Source organism: Clytia hemisphaerica, unplaced genomic scaffold, assembly GCF_902728285.1.
Source record: "Clytia hemisphaerica strain Z4C2 unplaced genomic scaffold, Clytia hemisphaerica genome assembly, whole genome shotgun sequence".
Taxonomy (NCBI): domain Eukaryota; kingdom Metazoa; phylum Cnidaria; class Hydrozoa; order Leptothecata; family Clytiidae; genus Clytia; species Clytia hemisphaerica.
In genome coordinates, this window is record NW_027103648.1 from 1,271,742 (window position 1) to 1,292,582 (window position 20,841).

The 20,841-nt window shown below is 35.4% G+C and overlaps 3 protein-coding genes and 1 long non-coding RNA gene across 6 annotated transcripts in view; 2 read left to right on the forward strand and 2 right to left on the reverse strand.

Moving 5' to 3' along the window:
- Window positions 1-1,355: 1,355 nt before the first annotated feature.
- On the forward strand, window positions 1,356-19,420 carry LOC136803049 (nicolin-1-like). 2 transcript variants are annotated; one of them, XM_067059803.1, is made up of 8 exons: window positions 1,356-1,533; window positions 6,973-7,143; window positions 14,908-14,974; window positions 15,383-15,480; window positions 17,034-17,162; window positions 17,524-17,574; window positions 17,832-17,936; window positions 18,464-19,420. In XM_067059803.1, the coding sequence occupies exons 1-8, from the start codon at window positions 1,402-1,404 to the stop codon at window positions 18,524-18,526; spliced, it is 816 nt and encodes a 271-aa protein (XP_066915904.1). In that variant the 5' UTR covers window positions 1,356-1,401; the 3' UTR covers window positions 18,527-19,420. The 2 variants fall into 2 exon arrangements, with proteins under 2 accessions (XP_066915904.1, XP_066915905.1); XM_067059804.1 differs by lacking the exon at window positions 6,973-7,143.
- Window positions 2,322-5,460, reverse strand: LOC136803060 (golgin subfamily A member 6-like protein 22). Its single transcript, XM_067059813.1, has 6 exons — window positions 5,446-5,460; window positions 5,102-5,269; window positions 4,345-4,425; window positions 3,494-3,589; window positions 2,849-2,932; window positions 2,322-2,519 (listed from the first exon to the last, which is right to left on the reverse strand). The coding sequence occupies exons 1-6, from the start codon at window positions 5,458-5,460 to the stop codon at window positions 2,322-2,324; spliced, it is 642 nt and encodes a 213-aa protein (XP_066915914.1).
- LOC136803048 (golgin subfamily A member 6-like protein 22) lies at window positions 9,929-14,619 on the reverse strand. Its single transcript, XM_067059802.1, has 6 exons — window positions 14,166-14,619; window positions 12,758-12,925; window positions 11,669-11,749; window positions 11,117-11,212; window positions 10,679-10,762; window positions 9,929-10,349 (listed from the first exon to the last, which is right to left on the reverse strand). Exons 1-6 carry the CDS (start codon window positions 14,427-14,429, stop codon window positions 10,140-10,142), a joined length of 903 nt encoding a protein of 300 aa, XP_066915903.1. The 5' UTR covers window positions 14,430-14,619; the 3' UTR covers window positions 9,929-10,139.
- A 783-nt stretch (window positions 19,421-20,203) lies between the features above and the next one.
- The window catches only part of LOC136803055 (uncharacterized), a 49,172-nt gene continuing 48,534 nt past the window's right edge, over window positions 20,204-20,841 (forward strand). For both annotated transcript variants that reach the window (XR_010846091.1, XR_010846090.1), the window contains exon 1: window positions 20,204-20,434. This is a non-coding gene — a long non-coding RNA (uncharacterized lncRNA). The remainder of the gene's footprint in view (window positions 20,435-20,841) is intronic.

Genomic DNA, 20,841 nt, shown 5'->3' on the forward strand with positions numbered 1-20,841 from the left:
GACATATTATGGTGCATATGAACCATACCGTGCGGCTTCTCATTATTTTTTCAAAGCACTAGGTTGTTCTGCAATTACTTAAACCTCTGACGAATCAAAGCTGCTTCTGCTGTTGCCTTTTTTTAAACCAATTTAAATTGCTCCAAGTTAGGCTATAATTACTGATGTAATGTCAGTTTTCCAAAAAGTTAGTTAGCTTTTCAAACTGTTCTGATTTAATCAATGATATATATTGTTTGTGTAAAATCCTTCTTTTACTTTGCTTTTTATCCTCAAGAATCACTCTTCAGTAATCAAACCTGCATTAGTTTTCAAAAACTAACTATATCTATTGCAACTGACTTTCTTTTTGCATATCAGTCATGGTGCAATTCAATGAAAAGCCTCCAAGAGATATGCTTGAATTAGATATTGTTGAATTTTTAATATCATCCGATTGACCCAAATTTTGATGCAATTTTAAGGATTATGACTAGATCAATATTGAATAGACACAGAGGATATGAATATTGAATCAAACAAAATCGTATGCTTTAGTTTGGCCCTTTCTTGTTTAACAAAGGTGTGAATACATGATGCAATAATCTAGGTATGCCATCTCCATGACCGACCATTTTTATTAGAAAAAATTATTTTCCTATAAATAATTTTTTCATCTTCTTACTAAAAAATTATTTTTTTGTCGATTATAAACTTTTATATTTAGTCACAGGATAACCGAAAAACTGCTATATCAGCAAAAAGTTATTTAATGATCACTGGCTATCTCGGTAAAGACCTTGATCTTTTCAAAGCCTTTGATTATTAAACCCTTTCAGACACAATAGCAATGTTTTTGTTTTGTGTAAAATAATTAGTTTTGTTGCTATGACTTTAAAATGACCTAAAATCATCTTGGTTGCATTTATAAAGGAAGACAAAACAAACTGGAGAATTATTTCCTGGAGACTTCCATCATTCGCATAATAGTATTGTATTACTTAAGTCTAGCAAGCTAGACGACTAATTCAGACATAGTAGAAATAAAGGAAAAAGTAATGGAGGGAACAAATTTTAGCTTTTATTTATACAAACTAAATCCCGTAACAATAATCGTATTATCATATAACGCCTATACTACTGTATTACACGCATTATAAACGACTCCAGTCTACGTATTACTTTACAATAGACCTTATCGGAGTTTTTGATTTTTCTAAAAAAGCGATGCATTGTGGGATTGTTTCGAGTGTATTACAATATAATTCCCTCGAGGAATTCCTAAGAGATTTCTATTGTAATACACTCGAAACAATCCCACAATGCATCGCTTTTTTAGAAAAATCAAAAACTCTGATAAGGTCTATTTCAGTTTCGTTTTATAGCATATACATTAAAAAAACAAATTCAAATATACAAAAGATGGAAGACAAAGGCAGAATGGAAGAAATCCCGTGCATTATACATCCGTTGAAATTAATGTATATGGAAGGTGAAAAGTTGAGTGGATGTGCTGTCATTGAAGTTGTGTTTTCCACTCCGACAGGTGTCAAGGTATGTTTGCTATTTTCGATACTACTATGGTCACCAGTAAGAGAAGTTCATAACTCCCAACCAAAACAGTATTTTTACTGTTACACTAATTTTTTGAACCCACAACCTTGCGAACCGTAGCCGGATGCTCTACGGTCGCTTATCGACCCGTCGAGGTCGGTTTATTATTAGAATAAACCGAGGGTCATTTACATAGTTTGTAGCACCCTTTTTAATATCGGGCTGCCATATTTTTTGGTTGGCTTTTTAGGGGGGGAGATATCAAGTTTTTCCTATAAAACTGAGGGGGGGTGGTAATGTAGAGGGGGGTCAAAAAAGAAGGGGAGTTTCGAAATTTTTGTCAATTTAATCAGAAACAAATGTCCAACCAAAACACAAAAGTTAAAAACGAAAAATGACAAGGGTTGTTTGAATTTTATAAATATTATTTAGAAGAAAGATAAAAAATTATGTATAAATGCTTGGAAAAATCAAGCAAAAATATAAAAACTATTTACATAAGACTCGGAAAAATCGAGCAATAAAATTATATGGCTTGGAAAAATCAAGCGAAATCAAGTAAAGACTCTTAGAAAAATTGAGAGAAAAATATTATTGGACTCGGAAAAATCGAGTGATAAATTTTAAATGGCTTGCAAAAATCAAGCAAAAAATTGATATAAACGCTTGCAAAAATGAAGCAAAAATATAAATAAAGGCTCATAAAAGATTGAGCAATAAATAAGTGAACACTTGTTAAAACCAAGCCATAAATGATATACAAAACGAAAAAAATAAATTGTTTTAATTTAAATTGTGGTGATGCTTGTTTCGCCAGCCACATCAACAAATTCGACATTAATTTCAATATCTGGAAACTCAGTCTGACATGGGCGTTGTCTTGCTCCACCACAGCTTGTAATTTTTTTCCAGAACATAAGAGGGTGATACCATTTCTTAGATTTTTGTTTTTGTTGTAAAGATGTGATGTTGTTATGAAGTGATTTCTACAAAAAGAAAGTGGATGATTTTGATTTGGTTGTTCTTTTGGGAGGGATACAGATGCGAAAACGGTACTGGAATATGCTCAGGTAGGATCGCAAACATTGATTTAGATTGCATTATTCAGCAAAATTTGCAAAAAATTGGATAACTGTGTAAAATATTTTTGATTATTTTTCGCCAGGGTTATTTTTTACGCAAAGGTTAATTTTTTACGCAAATCTCTGTCAATTTGCAGAGTAATACTATTCAGACGCCTGGACCAGCTTTAGTATCCCTGGGATATTTTTGTTCTATATGATAGGTATTTTTTAAATTTTGGTTATAGACATACTTGTTCTTGTTGCAACTTTTCGATGGTTTCTTTCAATTTGGCTATTTGGTTGTTTTGGAAGACGGTCTCATTTTGCAATGTTTTCTGTGAAATGAAAAAAAGTAAAATGTTTGAGCTTCATCTTCATGTGACGCGATCGAGAGAGTCTGATCATTATTTTCTGTTTTCGCTAGACCAGTGAGACCGAACATAATTAAAGGATCACTAAGTTTAAGCAAGTCTTTCACAAGCTTTTTCACATTAAATTGACACGGATGTGGACCAAGATTGGTCGGAAAGAGGAAAAGAAAAACATTTTTTTGTTTATATCAGCATAATATAAACAATAGAACGACACTGTCCTGATATGAAACGGGAACACTTCTGTAAAACTAAAACCTTTAATTTTTGGTTGAGCTAATGATAACAAGGGAATCGAGCTTGTAACTTTAAAAGATAGTAATTCCGTTACGCATCCTTTAAATTATTATTAATCGCAAACTTATAACATAGGGCCCACGCCATGAAATTGAAAGTGGGAGGGGGGAAATGAATATAGAGTCTAAGGAGGCACAACCAAAAATCTTTACTTTGCGAAAAGTGTAGGTGCCATGGCACCGGGGTGTCGTAGGCCCTGTAACATCGAAGAAAAGCTCACAAACTTACCATGGTTTTTTCTTTGTAACCAATCTTTCTTTCAAAGACACCAATTTTCTTTTGTGCTTCTGCAATGTTCGAATCTTGTTCTGTAATCTGTTTTTTCTAAAAAAGCGGGAAGTTAAGTGTAAAAGAGTTGATCTATGATTAAGTACTTTGACGATACCAAATGTAACCAACCCACTGACCTTTATATAACCCTGGACAAAGCAATATCTGCCATCTTTGATTGGAGTTTTTTTAGAATTGGTACCCAAGGAGAAGCCATTGCAATGCTAAAAATTAACGTCTAACGCCGCTACATCATCAAAAGGATTTGAGGAAAAGTAGACCTAGCGCTCTCGATGCATTTACACCGCTATCGAGTAGTGCCGCCATTAGGGTACCAATTTTCAAAAAACTCCGATCAAAGATTTTGCTTGGCTGAGATTGAGAAGTTTGGTCCAGGGTATATAAAGGTCAATGAACCAACCCCGTGTATAAATAGCTAATACGAGATGTCAACTTTCTATTTTAGATGAGTTGCAGGAGGTTTTGAGACCCATTTACTTACAAATACAGACGATTTCAATTATGAGTGTCCTGGTGAGGGGTGGATGTGTCTGTCCTTACCAAAGCTCGAAAATCGACCCTGTGAGAGACTGAATTTCGGAAATTTGCCCCTTTTCGACGTTTTTATGACCTTGTACGCATTGGTTGACCTGGGCGAAGGTTTGTTCAATTGCCAATTGAACCGCTGCGAGTGGAAATCGAACCTTAGTCGCCTGTGTAGTAATCAAGGTTAATCAATGACCACTAAACAAAGTATAGATTGTCAGCCCCCCCTTGTCACACTGACACTTCTGAGTGTTATAACTTACTTGCAATTTGATAGTTTCTTCTTGGTTTTTAGTTTTCTCTTGTAGATCTTCAACTTCTTTATCTTTCTCTTGTACAAAAACCTAATAAGAGACCAAAAGTCAATCAATCAAATAAACTAAGTTTTTGCTTTACTCTTTAATTTTGTAACATTCTATGATTGCGTTGAAGTTCAGAATTTCTTTTTCTTCGTCAGGTTGGTAGGAGATCTCGGGTTTTACTTTTTCTCCAATATGTACCTGAGCAGTCGAACTATCACTACTTGTGCTGCTCTTATACGAGGCTAACTATTTTACTTCGTTGAAATGTGCGAACGAACGTTGGCCTGCACCTATCTGTAAACAATAAACTGAACTGAAATCTCATGCATGAACTACAATTTATGATCTAAATAAGTTTGACTATATCGACCCAGAGATATTAAATTTCAATCGAGTATATGAGCGTATCGAATCGAAGATGAGCTTCGTTTATAAGAGTTTCTTGTTGACGGTGACTCTCAATAATAGCGAGTTTATGTATTTGCATTTTCGAGGACGGTAAAGTGACTGGAGCGATTTGGAAAAGCCCGCAGTTTTGACCCGCAGAATCGAGGACGGTAAAAGGGCGTCCTCAGTAAGTAAGGACGTAGACAAATTAGAACCTTGCCGTCTCTGTCGCAGAAAAACACATATACATAAACTCGGTAATATCAAATAATGGAGCGCATCGAATAGTAGAACGTCGAGTTAGAGAGTATCAACTGTAATAAAACCTTACCTTCAATTTCCGTTCATGTTCTTCAAGGAATGAGTCATATTGTTTTAAAACTTCAATTCTCTCTTGTTTAGCTTTGTCTTTTTCAGCTATTGCTTCGGCTAATTCTTCTTTTACTGTCTTTGCTAATAAAGTTTGTGACTTTGCTTCACCTTTGTAGTATTGCAGTTGCTAAAACGATTTTCAGAAAATTTACGTTGTTAAAGGTCATCAATTAACGTCAGGTACAATGGAAGCTTTTTACATCTGGTACGGCTAATGAAAAAAATTAGGCGATTTTATAGCGATTTTATGCATCCGCCGTACCTGCCATACCCGTTGTGTCGTGCCTGGACGTATCTCCCTACCATTTGCTTACACATCATTTTCAAACAAAAGAAAGAACGACTTTCTCCCCTTTCGGTGTCGTACAAGCCCCCAGATTCTTTTGTTTATTCTGCTTTGTCTGGTGTAAAATATTTTTTAGGCACCACTTCAAGAATAAACCAAAGCTGATTATCTAAGAGATTTTTGTACCGTTTCATACTTCGTTAGCTTCGTTCGTTTCTCAAAGTATCCGGCTATCGGAAATTTTCTCAATCAATAGATATTCAATTTTCGAAATGGTTGAATAGGTTTTTGAAATTGAAGTATTAAAGGTTTTGTTTTTAAATGAGAGTGATACCGTTTGCTTACTCATCAATTTTAATTCACAAACTTTTACACATTGGATTGGCACGGTAGAGGAGTAAGATTGGTTTAATAGAGGAAAAGAAAAACGTTTCTTCGCTTATATCAGCATAACATAACAATAGGCAGACACTTTCCAGATACGAAATTATGTATCTGATATGAAACGGGAACACTTATGTAAAAATAAAACCTTTAACCTTTACCACGCCTTCTCTCTGGGAACTTCACCCCGTGCACGCCTTGTCGTTTTGGGAAAAATGACAGTTTTACGCTTTCCGTCATAACTTTTGATCTACTAAACCGATTAAAAAAATAAGCCCAATCTGGAAAGCCCAACTATCCTGCTTTCCAAAAATGTCAAAATAAAGGATTTTCCTCTATCAATGGTGACTCAGTAGTCTTCTGCCTTAGAGTTGAAAAAAATTCAAATCGCAATTTGTCATATTTTTCAAAATTTTAAGTTCCGGTTAAAAAAAAAGTGGGGAGAACATTTGCGATACCATAATTTTCTGGCTCATTGTTTCCACCATTATAACTACAACTGCTAGCCAAAAAATCACAATCATACCTTTACTAGAAAAGGCAGAATTCATTTTTAGAAAACCTTGGCCTTTCTTTTTCTTTCAGCAAAAGTTTTAAAGAAAGAAAACATAACAAACGAATACCGGTAGAGGCTGCTAAACCCGGGGCTTCGGCCAAAGGTAGACAATAGCAATGTTTTTGTTTTGTGTAAAATAATTAGTTTTGTTCCTATGACTTTAAAATGACCTAAAATCATCTTGGTTGCATTTATAAAGGAAGACAAAACAAACTGGAGAATTATTTCCTGGAGACTTCCATCATTCGCATAATAGTATCGTATTACTTAAATCTAGCAAGCTAGACGACTAATTCAGACATAGTAGAAATAAAGGAAAAAGTAATGGAGGGAACAAATTTTAGCTTTTATTTATACAAACTAAATCCCGTAACAATAATCGTATTATCATATAACGCCTATACTACTGTATTACACGCATTATAAACGACTCCAGTCTACGTATTACTTTACAATAGACCTTATCGGAGTTTTTGATTTTTCTAAAAAAGCGATGCATTGTGGGATTGTTTCGAGTGTATTACAATATAATTCCCTCGAGGAGCATCGCTTTTTTAGAAAAATCAAAAACTCCGATAAGGTCTATTTTAGTTTCGTTTTATAGCATATACACTATAAAAAAACAAACTCAAATATAAAAAAGATGGAAGACAAAGGCAGAATGGAAGAAATCCCGTGCATTATACATCCGTTGAAATTAATGTATATGGAAGGTGAAAAGTTGAGTGGATGTGCTGTCATTGAAGCTGTGTTTTCCACTCCGACAGGTGTCAAGGTATGTTTGCTATTTTCGATACTACTATGGTCACCAGTAAAAGAAGTTCATAACTCCCAACCAAAGCAATGTTTTTACTGTAACACTAGGAAAAGACAATCTCTTTATTAGATGATGTATGATAGGTATATTCTTAATAAGTCTGCGGTAAGTCAGAGGCGACCCGAAGGCTCCTCTTTCAATAGCTATCTACTCGAAGGTAGGGAAGGGCGCCACTCCTCCCTGGATTTCTCCACTTACCCTTGATGCTTCTCTTAATTGCTGAGAGGCATCAATTACCATTTTGAGAATCTTTGGTACGCCCACAACCTTGCGAACCTTAGACGGATGCTCTACCACTGTACGGTTGCTTATCTACCCGTCGAGGTCGGTATATTCTGATGTTTTTGGGTCATTTACATAGTTTGTAACACCCTTTTTAATAGCGGGCTGCCATATTTTTTGGTTTGCTTTTTAGGGGGGATACCAAGTATTCCCTATAAAACTGGAGGGATGGGAATGTAGAGGGGGTTTGTTTGTTTGTTTGTAATTGTAATTTATCGTTGACATAAAAATAAATAGCTACCAGGCAAATACAAGTCAACCTATTTACAACTTATTTAGTTCTTAAATGAAGCTGACACCGTCAATGTACACTTTACATATTCTACACGGACATAACGTTGGTTTCTTTAATTCCTTAAGGTCATTAGGATGTCGAAATTCTTGGGGAACTAATTCCCATATTTTTGGGCCCTGATAAGATAGAGACTCCTCACCATGGAACACTGTTCTGATGTTTCTAGGTTTAAAAAACATTTGATGTCGTGTGTTCGTAGACTTTTCATTATATGAACAAATATTCCATCATTTAGCTTTGAAATGTTTGATTTGCATTTGAATAGCTCTGTTGCCAGAAGCTGAATATTACGATGGTGGAAGGTTACTGAATTGTCTTTCTCTAGAAGTTCTTCAAAAGTCAAATTTTCTTCAGGGAAGACTATTCTTAAGCATCGTTCATGCAGATGGTTTATCTTATTTTCTAGGCGGCGGCTATGAAACATCTAAACTAACGGACAATAGTTAAACTGACTTTTGAAAAATGCATTCATTAGTTTTTGTCGTTTAGCTTGATTCATATGAGGGACTATTCTCGCTAGAGCACTAATTTTTTGACTTGCCTTTTTGCAGCGTTGTTCGATGTAATTTTCGAATGTGAGATGGTTGTCAAAAGTCATTCCTAATATCTTAGATGTGTTGCTATTTGAAACCCGCTGATCTTGAATTGATATACTTAATTCGTTATCGATGTTGTTAGCAATGAATTCGGTTTTCTCGGCATTTTCTTTCATTTGATTATGTGATAACCATTCAAATATAATGAAGGCAGATGTATTTAGTTCTTCCTCAACTTCGTCCCATGAGTCTGCTGCTGAAAAAGGTATTGTATCATCAGCATAATTTAGAACCGTATCATTTAGAAAATAGAAAAGATCTCTTAGGTATATGTTGAAAAGTAATGGCCCAAGGATGGATCCTTGTGGAACCCCTACTGAAATGTTATGCCAAGTACTATAGCTGTCTCCTATTCTAGTCCTTTGTTTTCTATTCGTAAGGTAATTTCCAATCAATTTAAGAGCATTCGTGCTGAAGCCATAGGCTTCCATCTTTGCAGTAAAAGATCGTGAGAAATGCAATCAAATGCTTTAGAAAGTAATGCTCCGAATTTCTGTCTATCATCAATGGCTTTTTTCCAGATTTCAGTTAGCATCAGTAGCGGTGCTTGCGTACCTAAACCTGCCCTATATCCACATTGTTTTTCGCTGTACATGTCCTCGTAGAAATCTGAAATTTGATCATGTATTATTCTTTCAAAAACTTTTGAGAGCACAGAATAGTCATAGTCAAATAAGAAGTGCAGTTTGAAAATTTTGGTCAATTTAATCATAAACAAATGGTCACAGTCTATTTTAAAGTAAAAATATATGTACCATCAAAACACGAAAGAGTCTTGATAAAAACACTAGTTATAATTGTTATAGTGTGAAATTTTTGGCTTGTGACTGTTTAACATAGTCTCTTTGATCACTTTGGTGGTGCATAGAGTGAGTTTCCTTCAGAACGAATTTTCTTTAAGAAAAAGGGGGATAAAATTTCATTACAGAAAGGGGATGGGTATATAGGAGGGGATGAATTCATTGACTCCCGAAGGGCCTGTAAGGGCTAGGCTCGAGACTCCTGGATGGGAAATGAAGCCACTCATTTCCCATCCAGAACGCCCGCGCGTTGTTTTTACACAACGCCGAATTGAAAGTGAATTCTATCGCTAGATTCCAAAAAATGTAGTCCTCAAAAACAAAAGAACCGCTAGATACAATCCGTCGTCATGATTGCGGCACGTTCCAGGCGCCTTCTGGATGGGAAATAAGTAACTTCACTTTTTCTTGCCTGGGAAAGGTTAGATTCTACTCTAGCCCTTTGGGTTTTAACATCAATGGACGAAATATACCTAGGGGGTTCATGCCCCTCTGCCTCTATGATTTAGCGTGATCCGGGCTTTTAAAATTCATTTCGGAAAAACGAAGAATGACAAGGGGTTGTTTGAATTTTATAAAATATTATTTAGAAGAAAGATGAAAAATTATGTATAAATGCTTGGAAAAATCAAGCAAAAATATAAAAACAATTTACATAAGACTCGGAAAAATCGAGCAATAAAATTATATGGCTTGGAAAAATCAAGCGAAATCAAGTAAAGACTCTTAGAAAAATTAAGAGAAAAATATTATTGGACTCGGAAAAATCGAGTGATAAATTTTAAATGGCTTGCAAAAATCAAGCAAAAAATTGATATAAACGCTTGCAAAAATCAAGCATAAAATTAAAAAACGCTCAGAAAAATTAAGCAAAAAAATATTAATATAAGGCTCGGAAAAATTTAGCAAAAAATAAGTGAACACTTGTTAAAACCAAGCTATAAAATGATATACAAAACGAAAAAAATAAATTGTTTTAATTTAAATTGTGGTGATGCTTGTTTCACCTGCAACATCAACAAATTCAACATTAATTTCAATATCTGGAAACTCAGTCTCGTTGTTCGTTTGACATGGGCGTTGTCTTGCTCCACCACAGCTTGTAAATTTTTTCCAGAACATGAGTGGTTGATACCATTTCTTAGATTTTTGTTTTTGTTGTAAAGATGTGATGTTGTTATGAAGTGATTTCTACAAAAAGAAAGTGGATGGTTTTGATTTGGTTGTTCTTTTGGGAGGGGTACAGATGCGAAAACGGTACTGGAATATGCTCAGGTAGGATCGCAAAAATTGATTTAGATTGCCTTATTCAGCAAAATTTGCAAAAAATTAGATAACTGTGTAAAATATTTTTGGTTATTTTTCGCCAGGGTTATTTTTTACGCAAGGGTTAATTTTTTACGCAAATCTCCGTCAATTTGCAGAGTAATACTATTCAGACGCCTGGACCAGCTTTAGTATCCCTGGGATATTTTTGTTCTATATGATAGGTATTTTTTAAATTTTGGTTATAAACATACTTGTTCTTGTTGCAACTTTTCGATGGTTTCTTTCAATTTGGCGATTTGGTTGTTTTGGAAAACAGTCTCATTTTGCAATGTTTTCTATAAAATGAAAAAATGTAAAATGATTAAATGTTGTTTGAGCTTCATGTTCATGTGACGCGATCGAGAGAGTCTGATCATATTTCTATGTTCACTAGACCAGGGAGAGCAAATACAGAATTTAAGAGCATCACCAGGTTTTAGAATGGATCTTGGTTTACTAACAACAGACATTCAGTAAGTTATTGGTTGAATTATTGGTCGAGTTATTGGTTGAGTTATTGATCGAGTTAATGGTTACCATGGAATAAAGATCACGAATTGTATAATTATCCACTTTCGCTTAACTTAGAATAGGTTTTAATTTAATTTTTTTTTAATCTCAAATACTTTAAGGGAGGCTCACAAACTTACCATGGTTTTTTCTTTATAACCAATCTTTCTTTCAAAGACACCAATTTTCTTTTGTGCTTCTGCAATGTTCGAATCTTGTTCTGTAATCTGTTGCTTCTGAAAAAGTTGGATATCAAGTGTAAAATAGTTGATCTATGATTAAGTACTTTGACGATGCTAAATGTAACTAACCCCGTGTATAAATATAAATAGCTAATACGAGATTTCAACTTTCTATTTTAGATGAGTTGTAGAAGGTTTTGAGACCCATTTACTTACAAATACAGACGATTTCAATTATGAGTGTCCTGGTGAGGGGTGGGTGTGTCTGTCCTTACAAAAGCTCGAAAATCGACCCTGTGAGAGACTGAATTTCGGAAATTTACACTTTTTTGACGTTTTTAAGACCATATGCGCATTGGTTGACCTGGGCGAAGGTTCGTTCACTTGCCAATTGAACCGCTGTGAGTGGGAAGCGAACCCTCAATCGCCTGTGTAGCAATCAAGGTTTATCAATGACCATCAACCAAAGTATAGACTGTCACGCTGACACTTCTGAGTATTATAACTTACTTGTAATTTGATAGTTTCTTCTTGGTTTTTAGTTTTCTCTTGTAGATCTTCAACTTCTTTATCTTTCTCTTGTACAAAAACCTAATAAGAGACCAAAAATCAACCAATCAAATAAACTAAGTTTTTGCTTTACTCTTTAATTTTGTAACATTCTATGACTGTGTTGAAGTTCAGAATTTCTTTTTCTTCGTCAGGTTGGTAGGAGATCTTGGGTTTTACTTTTTCTCAAATATGTACCTGAGCAGTCGAGACTATCACTACTTGTGCTGCTCTTATACGAGGCTAACTATTTTACTTCGTTGAAACGTACGAACGAACGTTGGCCCGGACACCTATCTGTAAACAATAAACTGAACTGAAATCTCATACACGAACTACAATTTATGATCTAAATAAGTTTGACTATATCGTCCCAGTGATATTCATATTGGAAATTTATCGTGACTTGGATAACAAGATTTACGTAAAGCCAAACGTAAATCTCGTGATCCAAGCCACGATAAATTTCCAATATATATTTTAATTTATGATATTCATTGCGTAATCTTTTATACGGAAACACCCGAAAAAGAAGGGGTGTTTGTCACCAATTTTGAATTTGAACAATAAAATTAGTAGTAAGCGCCCGGGCTATTCTGGGTTTCTCCGTATAAAACATCACGTCATAAATATCATGAATGAACGACGTGTCCATTTCTTATTACGCTTTTGTATGCCTTCTTTTTACACGATATACTATCGATGCTCTCTAATTCGATTTTCAAGGGGAATTGGATTTTTATCGACTAATGGAGCGTATTAATTAGTATGAGAGTTTTCTTGTTGACAATGACTTTCAATAATAGCGATTTTATGTATTTGCACTTTTGAGGACGGTAAGTGACTGAAGTGATTTGGAATAACCCGCAGTGTTGACCCGCAAAATTAAGGACGGTAAAAGTGCTGATTTACCGTCGTCATTTTAGTCAGTAAAGAATGTAGACAAATTAGAACCTTGCCGTCTCCGTCGCAGAAAAACACACATACATATGGAGCGCATCGAATAGTAGAACGTCGAGTTAGAGAGTATCAACTGTGATAAAATCTTACCTTTAATTTCCGTTCATGTTCTTCAAGGAATGAGTCATATTGTTTTAAAACTTCAATTCTCTCTTGTTTAGCTTTGTCTTTTTCAGCTATCGCTTCTGCTAATTCATCTTTTACTGTCTTTGCTAATAAAGTTTGTGACTTTGCTTCACCTTTGTAGTATTGCAGTTGCTAAAACGATTTTCAGAAAATTTACGTTGTTAAAGGTCATCAATTAACGTCAGGTACAATGGAAGCTTTTTACATCTGGTACGGCTAATGAAAAAAATTTTAAGCGATTTTATAGTGATTTTATGCATCCGCCGTACCTGCCGTACCCGTTGTGTCGTGCCTGGACGTATCTCCGTACCATTTGCTTACACATCATTTTCAAACAAAAGAAAGAACGACTTTCTCCCCTTTCGGTGTCGTACGAGCCCACAAAATCTTTTGCTTATTCTGCTTTGTCTGGTGTAAAATATTTTTTTGGCACCACTTAAAGAATAAACCAAAGCTGGTTATCTAAGAGATTTTTGTACCGTTTCATACTTCGTTAGCTTCGTTAGCTTCGTTCGTTTCTCATCGGAAATTTTGCTCAATCAATAGATATTCAATTTTCGAAATGATTGAATAGGTTTTTGAAATTGAAGTATTAAAGGTTTTGTTTTTTAAAATGAGAGTGATACCGTTTGCTTACTCATCAATTTTAATTCACAAACTTTTACACATTGGATTGGCACGGTAGAGGAGTAAGATTGGTTTAATAGAGGAAAAGAAAAACGTTTCTTCGCTTATATCAGCATAACATAACAATAGGCAGACACTTTCCTGATACGAAATTATGTATCTGATATGAAACGGGAACACTTATGTAAAAATAAAACCTTTAAGTCTACAAATCATTTATTTATACGCTGTATAAAAACAGTATTTGATTATGCACACTCTCAATCAAGGGACACATGGAAATCATGTACTCTTAAACCCCGGGGGGAGTACTTAGGCAAAAATAGGTGCTGGGTATGTGCGGACGGTAAGGGTCAGGTTTTTCACCTTTCAAAGTCTCTCTAAGGGTTACAAAAATCAGGAAATTTCAAAGTAGTCTCTCTAAGGGTGGGAAAATCACGATTTTTAGAAAAAAATTTTGATTTTGAGAGAAGAAATTACAAAAAAGTCTCACTAAGGGTAGGAAATTTTTGAAAATCAGAGAAAATTTTTCGAAAAAGTCTTTCTAAGGGTCACTTTTTCACTAAAATTTGGTCTCTCTAAGGGTCGGTTTTCGGAGGTCCCGTCCGCACATACCCCTCATTCACTAACCCTAGTACCCCCCCCCCGGGTCTTTAACTTTGACTGTATCTAAAATGGTTTGATATCTCTGACAAGTTACGGTAACAAAGCCAAGAACAACAAAAACTTTATAGTAAATTCATACCTCCTGTGTGTTTTCATAATCTTTAAGCACTTTTGAATATTTGAGCTCGTAAGCATCACACAATGTTGAATGCTGACTTGTGGTAGCTGCATTACAATCACCATCACTGTCCTCTTGAACGGCTTTTTGCGCAGCTGCTTTTTGAAGATCGATTGCGATAGTACTGTTAACTAGAACTGCAGCACTGTTTACTAGAACTGCTTTTGCTAAACTTCCTGGCGAGCCGACGCTTAATTGAACAGTACTGGGTTGTTGACTGTCCATTATTCTATTTTATTTCGTTGTAAGTATAGTTTCTTGACTTGGATAACCGATTCTCCTACTGTGAAATCTTGAACTGACTTCTTCTCTTTTAACTGCGTTTTGAATGAATGTCTTTTTGGAAAAATATTTACTTCGTACTTTGTATTTTTATTTGACGTCAGTTCATATCTTATATTTGACGTCAATTATTAAAGTATTTCAACGTCATTCCCCGTGACACTGTTGAACCAGTCTGATAACTAATTAAAGTAGGTAAAAAAATGGGTATCGTCGCCCATTTAATGTAACATGCGCAAGATATCTTTAATGATCCTAACGGATGTTTTTGTAAAAGATGGAAAAATACAGTAGACTCTCCCTTATTCGAACCTTTCTCATTCGAATGAGCAAGAGTCAACAGTAGGAGGATGTTGCTCGAAAGGTTGAGAACATCTGGATTCAATCTTGATTTCTTTCGTTGCATATTTTCTTTTTATAGCTCTCGGAGATGTCATTCAAAAATCACTATGTTTACAAATTCACTGTTAAAGGGGGGACAAAATCAGGTAACTTTCTCGAACATTTTTTGAAACAATAAATATATTAGTCCAAATGTAACTCATGACGATTATGAAGACTCCTCAGTGGTTTACATGAATACTCGAATGACCAGCCCGAGGGCAACTTATAGCTTTTTGATAGTCTGGATGTCGCTTATAGGTGGGCCGATGTAATATTCTAGATTCCTATTTTTGTTCTTGAGCACGCAGCAATTCCATAAAGATAAGTCCCTTTTGCGTCAATGCTTGAAATTATCCTTACAACAGTGGCTTTTCTTGATCTAGGCTTATGTCTCTCGAATCTTTCAAAACTTAATGTGAATCTGAATAAAAAGAGAGGATGTTCTACCCCTTAGTTAAGAAACTTTTTGAACTTGTATCATGAATTTTATTTTATCCATTTTCTTTTTATAGGAGATTTCATAACGCTGGTTCAAAATCAAAATCTTATGAACATTCCACACTCAGCCGCTGAAGCACAAAGTCACCATCGAGTATCGCTCGTAAAAAAAGTATGTTCTTCGTCATACTTAACACGCTTTTTTCTTTATAAGAATATTCATGATGAAATTGGCCAAAAAATAAAGAATATGCTAAGAATACTATCTATCGCCAATTATCCCCTAGCAATGCCAAAAGCTTTCAAAAAAGGCCAATACGCTAAGAATATTTTGGATGCTTTTCCCCAAAAAGTTAAGAATATCAATGATGATTGGGAAAAAAGACCATTTAGAAGCGTGTATGTGTGTTTTTTCTTGTTGACTGTCAATTGTCAATCGATAGAGAGAAGTCGATGTTTGTGTAGCTATTGAGCAAAGCACCAGTGATTTCCAAACCCCAGCCAAAATATCCAATCAAAGATTGATGAAACGATTACCGAATTTGTCTAAGGCGCCAGCGTAACAATCCCCGGTTCGATTTCCTGCTCTTTCCAATGTTCCGTTCAGTTCCTACATTCCCAAGCCAGCTGACCGTGGTCCCGTGAAAACAATCGAAAGACTGCCGAAAGTTCTAGATTACTGGGCTAAAAGTTCCACGTATTCTGCGTTTTCGACATCGAGTGTGTTTTAATAATAATAACTAGCCGGTACCCAGCGTCGCACGCCGGTTAAGATGTAGCTGAACGCACTAAAAGTCCTTTGGATGTTGAAGCTGGCTTGAAAAACGATCAAATGAATAAAAAGATATCTTCAAAGTTTGACTAAACTTTCTTGGTACCGTTGGAAGCAGGATTTTATGTAGATGATCATACTCAGAGCCTCTTGATGAGGCTCTTGGGGAAAACTTTTGGTAAAATCAAGTCTGAAGTGTACTTCTTTGCCCCAAAATAGATACGTTTTTGAGCAGTGCACTGGTCATCAGCTACACTAAAAACCTATCAAAGCCTTTGAAAGTCAGCGCTATCCCCATGGGCTTTCGCCTTGCACTTGACCCATTTCATATCATGGATGACACTGTTTAATTGCTTGTGGTCTACAGAAATGTTGTTGGGAAATCCCCCCCCAAAAAAAAAATTCTTTAAGAGTCTTTTAAAAGGTACCTACCATTGCAAGGATAGCACTTTTCAAGGCACTTTATATCGAAAATGGGTCTTTATTGTTTTATTTCACCAATTTTTTTCCCCCAAGGGCCTCAACGTGAGGCTCTGAGTATGTTAGAACTTGTAAAATTCCGCTTCCAACGATACCAAGAAAGTTTCCGCGGAATTTTTTTCAAGGTCAACCTTTATTTCTGCCAGACTATTAAATTTCAAAACAAAGGCTGAATAAAGTCTAAACCAGGCTTTATTTGATCTGTCAATCAAAAGAAACTTATTGAGAACAAAACATTGCTTGCGAAATCGAAAGTGACACACAGACAGAAAACAGAAAACAGAAAAAAGACATACAGACTACGACTATTAATATATAGATGCTATACAAGTTCGCAGGCCACCGTGTGAGCACATGGGCCTCTATGAACCGCTCTATGTTCGGCTTACAATTTTCTTGAAGTTTTTATTACTTCTGAGAACACAAAAGTAATCTGCCCTAAATTTTTTTAATCAAATTTTCTCTCTTCATAGCACTCAGAAACGTCCAATCATCTTTTCACGTCATTACGATTTATATTACACCAGCCATCACCTCGATGGCAAACATTTCGGTTGGACGATATCAAATTCTACAAAATAGTCAAATCAGACAGTGAAACCGTAAGAGATTCATTTTTTTTAATTGATTTTGATTTAACGCCTGAATTCCGGTTCACCATTTAATTCGGCGCTTACAGGGCCCAGATAATGTCATTTTGGAAAATTATTAGCTATGTGAGAAGTGAAATCCCTACGATGGTCAATTTGCATTAGGCTTTCCGATTAGGAGTTCAGGTGTTCTACACACTCGACAAGCGCTTCCTACTAAATTTCATGTTATAAAGATGCAGTCCTCATTGCTATCAAGTCATCCCAGTTTGGAAATATTCAGGCCTGAGTCAAAGCCAGAATCTTTAGACCGGCTGAGTTACTAGTCCAACCACGCCCAACTCATCGAAAAAATACAACATTTTTATTATAGAAAGATGATGAAGATCATGTGGACAAGGAAGAAAAGAAAACAGTCAACGAGGTAATGTCTCAAACTAGTAGACTGCCCTTAATTCGAATATTTCTTGAATTATTGAGGTGATTCCCTGTCCTCGCCCACTGAAAATACTTTCGAACAATTAGATTCTCCGTTCAAATCCGAATTAGTAGAGACACAACTGATTTTGTTTTAATTTTCCTTGAACGTTCACAAAATTAAATTTAAGCTTACCAAGAGTTTATTGTAAAGCCCATGTGCGTTTTTGCATACATTATAGTTGTTTAACATTTGAATTTCAGTATTCAACAAAGCTTAAAAGATTGGAGAGTGGTTTGAAATCAGCAAGGGAGGTTCTGAACCAATGTGACTGGATGAGCGAAGAAAATGTTGTCAAGCCGTTTGAGGTAAATACGCAAACTATTTTACAGTTGGCGCTCTCTAATTCGACGTTCTACTATTCGATGCACTCTATTATTCGATAATATTGAAATTCCCTGTCGACAAAAAACTCTACTATTCGCTACGCTCCCTTTTTCGATGAAAATCAGATTCCCCCTGAAAATCGAATAAGACAGCGTCAACTTTACTACGCTTTTTTTTTGGTTGGACTGGTTGCATAATTGAATATAACTTTTATGACAATGGAAGAGGATTCGACTTATTCCTTCAATAGATGATACTTTCGTCTGTTAGGTTGATAGTAAACGCAGGAAAGTATAATATGCGCAAAGTTTACAGCAATCACAGCGGTTTAGTATAGTATAGTTTGGGACACTGTAAGCCCCTCCGCCACTGGTAACTCCGCCCTGGGCTTAACTCCGTTTTCAAATTTATCCCGCCTCCTAATTTTATTTCCTTTTTGGTGACCTTGTGTTTCATCCACTAAGAAAGTGACTCGATTTTCTTTTATTTTACCCTCTTTTCTTGCCAGGTTGACGGAAGTTATGATATCAATTTGCTTTCTTATTCGTCACCCGCAACTACTCATTCTTGACTGAAAGAATTAATGAGATGGAGGAAAGTCGATAAATGGCAAAATGTGCAAATAATATGAATCCACATCAAATTAAAGGAATACAGTTTCCTCTCTAATTCGATCTTTAAGGGCTAAAGCTTTTCTTCGAATTAAAGAAAGATGAGAAAGACAGAGTAGCTCTATCTAGTGTTAGTGGTTAGAATATCTTCATGTTAGGGTGAGTGCAAAATACAATTCAATTCGTCTCGTTTTAACGCGAAATTCTAACGCTATTTTTGCTGTAGTTTTTTATTGTAACATTTTTCAAGCTTAGAGAAGCTGGGATTTCTTCTCAGAATTAGCAATCTATAACATATTTAAAAATGAAACAAATGCCTGTTTTCCTTCGTTTAATTCTCGTCTTTGTAGGCGGCGGATATAGGCGGATATAGGCCACCAGACCGCGGTGGAATAAGTTAGTATGAGTTGATTATCTAGGAAATGTTTTGATGAAAAATTTTGAAAATTCGGATCCACTCATGTTTGAAAATCAACCCATAACTATTCTTGGGATCAAAACTATCATCAGAATAATAGCGAGTTTATGTATTGGAGTATATCGAGGGCAACTGTAAGTGAAGTCGACGCAAAATAAAGTCGATAGTTGATGTACGATTATATATTGCCTTCGCTCACCTAAGCAGACGACGGTATTTTGGTGTTTTTATCGTCTTCGAGCAAAGTGGACGGCGATTTTGGCTACATGTCAACGTTGATTTATACCGTGTCCTTCAATTTATCCCGAATACATAAACTCGCTAATAGTATTTATATATACAAAAATATTCGGTATGTGTAATATTTATTTGTACATAGGTATCAAAGTATGGATTTTTAATCTACATAGATTTTACGTCTTTTTTATTTGTACATAACGACAACAGAGTTTCACTTTGGTTAATGTACAGAACACTTTGAAAGGAATAATGGGGTTGGACTTTGTCGGGTATGTCAAGACCTGACCTCTGAAAATCGACCCTTAGAGAGACTAACTTTTCAACGAAAAAATTACCCTTAGTGGGACAAAGTCGGTGAAAGAGGGACCCTTTGAGAGCAACATTTTGAAAAATATCGTTAAAGATTTTTCGTACCCTCTAAAAGACCCCAAAAAGGGGAATTCTTGACCCTTAGAGACACGAATTTGACTTTTAGTTGTTTTTTTTGCTTTCCTTAGAGAAACTTAAAAAAAGGAAGGAAGGTTAAAATTTTGACCCTTACCGTCTGCACCTTCCAACCACCTTTTTTCCCCCTAAGTACCCCTTCCTCCGGGGAAATCGTCACATTGCGATGCCCAAGAGACGAAACTTGCGAAAATGTTTATGATCTTTTCTATACTTCTCTCTACTTAAAGGTCTGAAATTTGATTTGAAAACACAAAAAGTTTCACTTTGATGAAAAAGTTGCTGGTGGCCCCACCTCAAATAACGGAAAAAAAACCTTTACATATCGGTTTCAGAAACAAAAGATGTCTCGACAAAAACAGTTGCAAAAACTTTTCATTGTAATTACGTGACAGTGATTAAAATTGTTTTCTTGAGATTTCTCTGAGGCGGGTAGGTCAATTGAAACAAAGTTTATCAATTGAACTGCAAGTGGCCCCAAATATTAATGCTAATTTTCATTTTTTTATTTTATTTTTCATTTCATTTTAGCTCCAAGAAAGAAAAAAAAAAAGAATAATCATCAAAATCATTGACAATTTGATTATGTAATTGTTATCTTGAGTGCTGGCGCTGGCACTATTGTTGATGATGGATCTCCAGAAAAACAAAATTGCTTTGCACGGACTTCAATGGTGTCCAAGATGTCTTTTCACTCCCTTAGTTTGGAAAATGTCAACTTGCATTGTTATGCTATCTTCACTTAACGAAAGAGAACGTCAGTAAGGTTAGTGAGAAAAGATCCTTTTTTACATGTTATTTTTTACCGATTTGAAATTTCCAACTATTTTATAAGCATTAAATTGAGATTAGATTAAGTTCTCTTAATGTATAAACGTTATGCTTATAGGAACGTGCCTCTTACATAAATTTGGCTATCTACATCAATGAACGTTTTCTTTTATAAGAAAAAAGAATGTGGATGGATCTCCAGAGGGCATAGTGAATTTCTAGTTTGTTATTTTTTGATTTTCTTGATTTATTTGACTAATCTGTTAATTTTTCTACTTTTAGACTAGATAATGCTCAAAGAAATGAGCGAAAATCTCGTAAATGTATGGTGTTTTTCCCTGTCTGAAAAAAAAGAATGTAAGAAAATCAGTCTTCGAGGGACAGAGATTTAAGAACATGTCG

What these genes read in the sequence shown, in the direction of transcription:
- LOC136803049 (XM_067059803.1), top strand. Translation starts at nt 1,402, where the DNA reads ATGGAAGACAAAGGCAGAATGGAAGAAATCCCGTGCATTATACATCCG. An exon ending in CCACTCCGACAGGTGTCAAG is followed by an intron (nt 1,534 to 6,972) that starts GTATGTTTGCTA and finishes TTCGTTTTATAG; the next exon opens with CATATACACTATAAAAAAAC. An exon ending in ATGTTGTCAAGCCGTTTGAG is followed by an intron (nt 17,937 to 18,463) that starts GTAAATACGCAA and finishes TTTTCTTGCCAG; the next exon opens with GTTGACGGAAGTTATGATAT.
- LOC136803060 (XM_067059813.1), bottom strand. An exon ending in AACATGAACGGAAATTGAAG is followed by an intron (nt 4,426 to 5,101) that starts GTAAGGTTTTAT and finishes GTCTCTTATTAG; the next exon opens with GTTTTTGTACAAGAGAAAGA. An exon ending in AAGAAACTATCAAATTGCAA is followed by an intron (nt 3,590 to 4,344) that starts GTAAGTTATAAC and finishes CCGCTTTTTTAG; the next exon opens with AAAAAACAGATTACAGAACA.
- LOC136803048 (XM_067059802.1), bottom strand. Translation starts at nt 14,429, where the DNA reads ATGGACAGTCAACAACCCAGTACTGTTCAATTAAGCGTCGGCTCGCCA. An exon ending in AAGAAACTATCAAATTACAA is followed by an intron (nt 11,213 to 11,668) that starts GTAAGTTATAAT and finishes CAACTTTTTCAG; the next exon opens with AAGCAACAGATTACAGAACA. An exon ending in GTTATAAAGAAAAAACCATG is followed by an intron (nt 10,763 to 11,116) that starts GTAAGTTTGTGA and finishes TTCATTTTATAG; the next exon opens with AAAACATTGCAAAATGAGAC.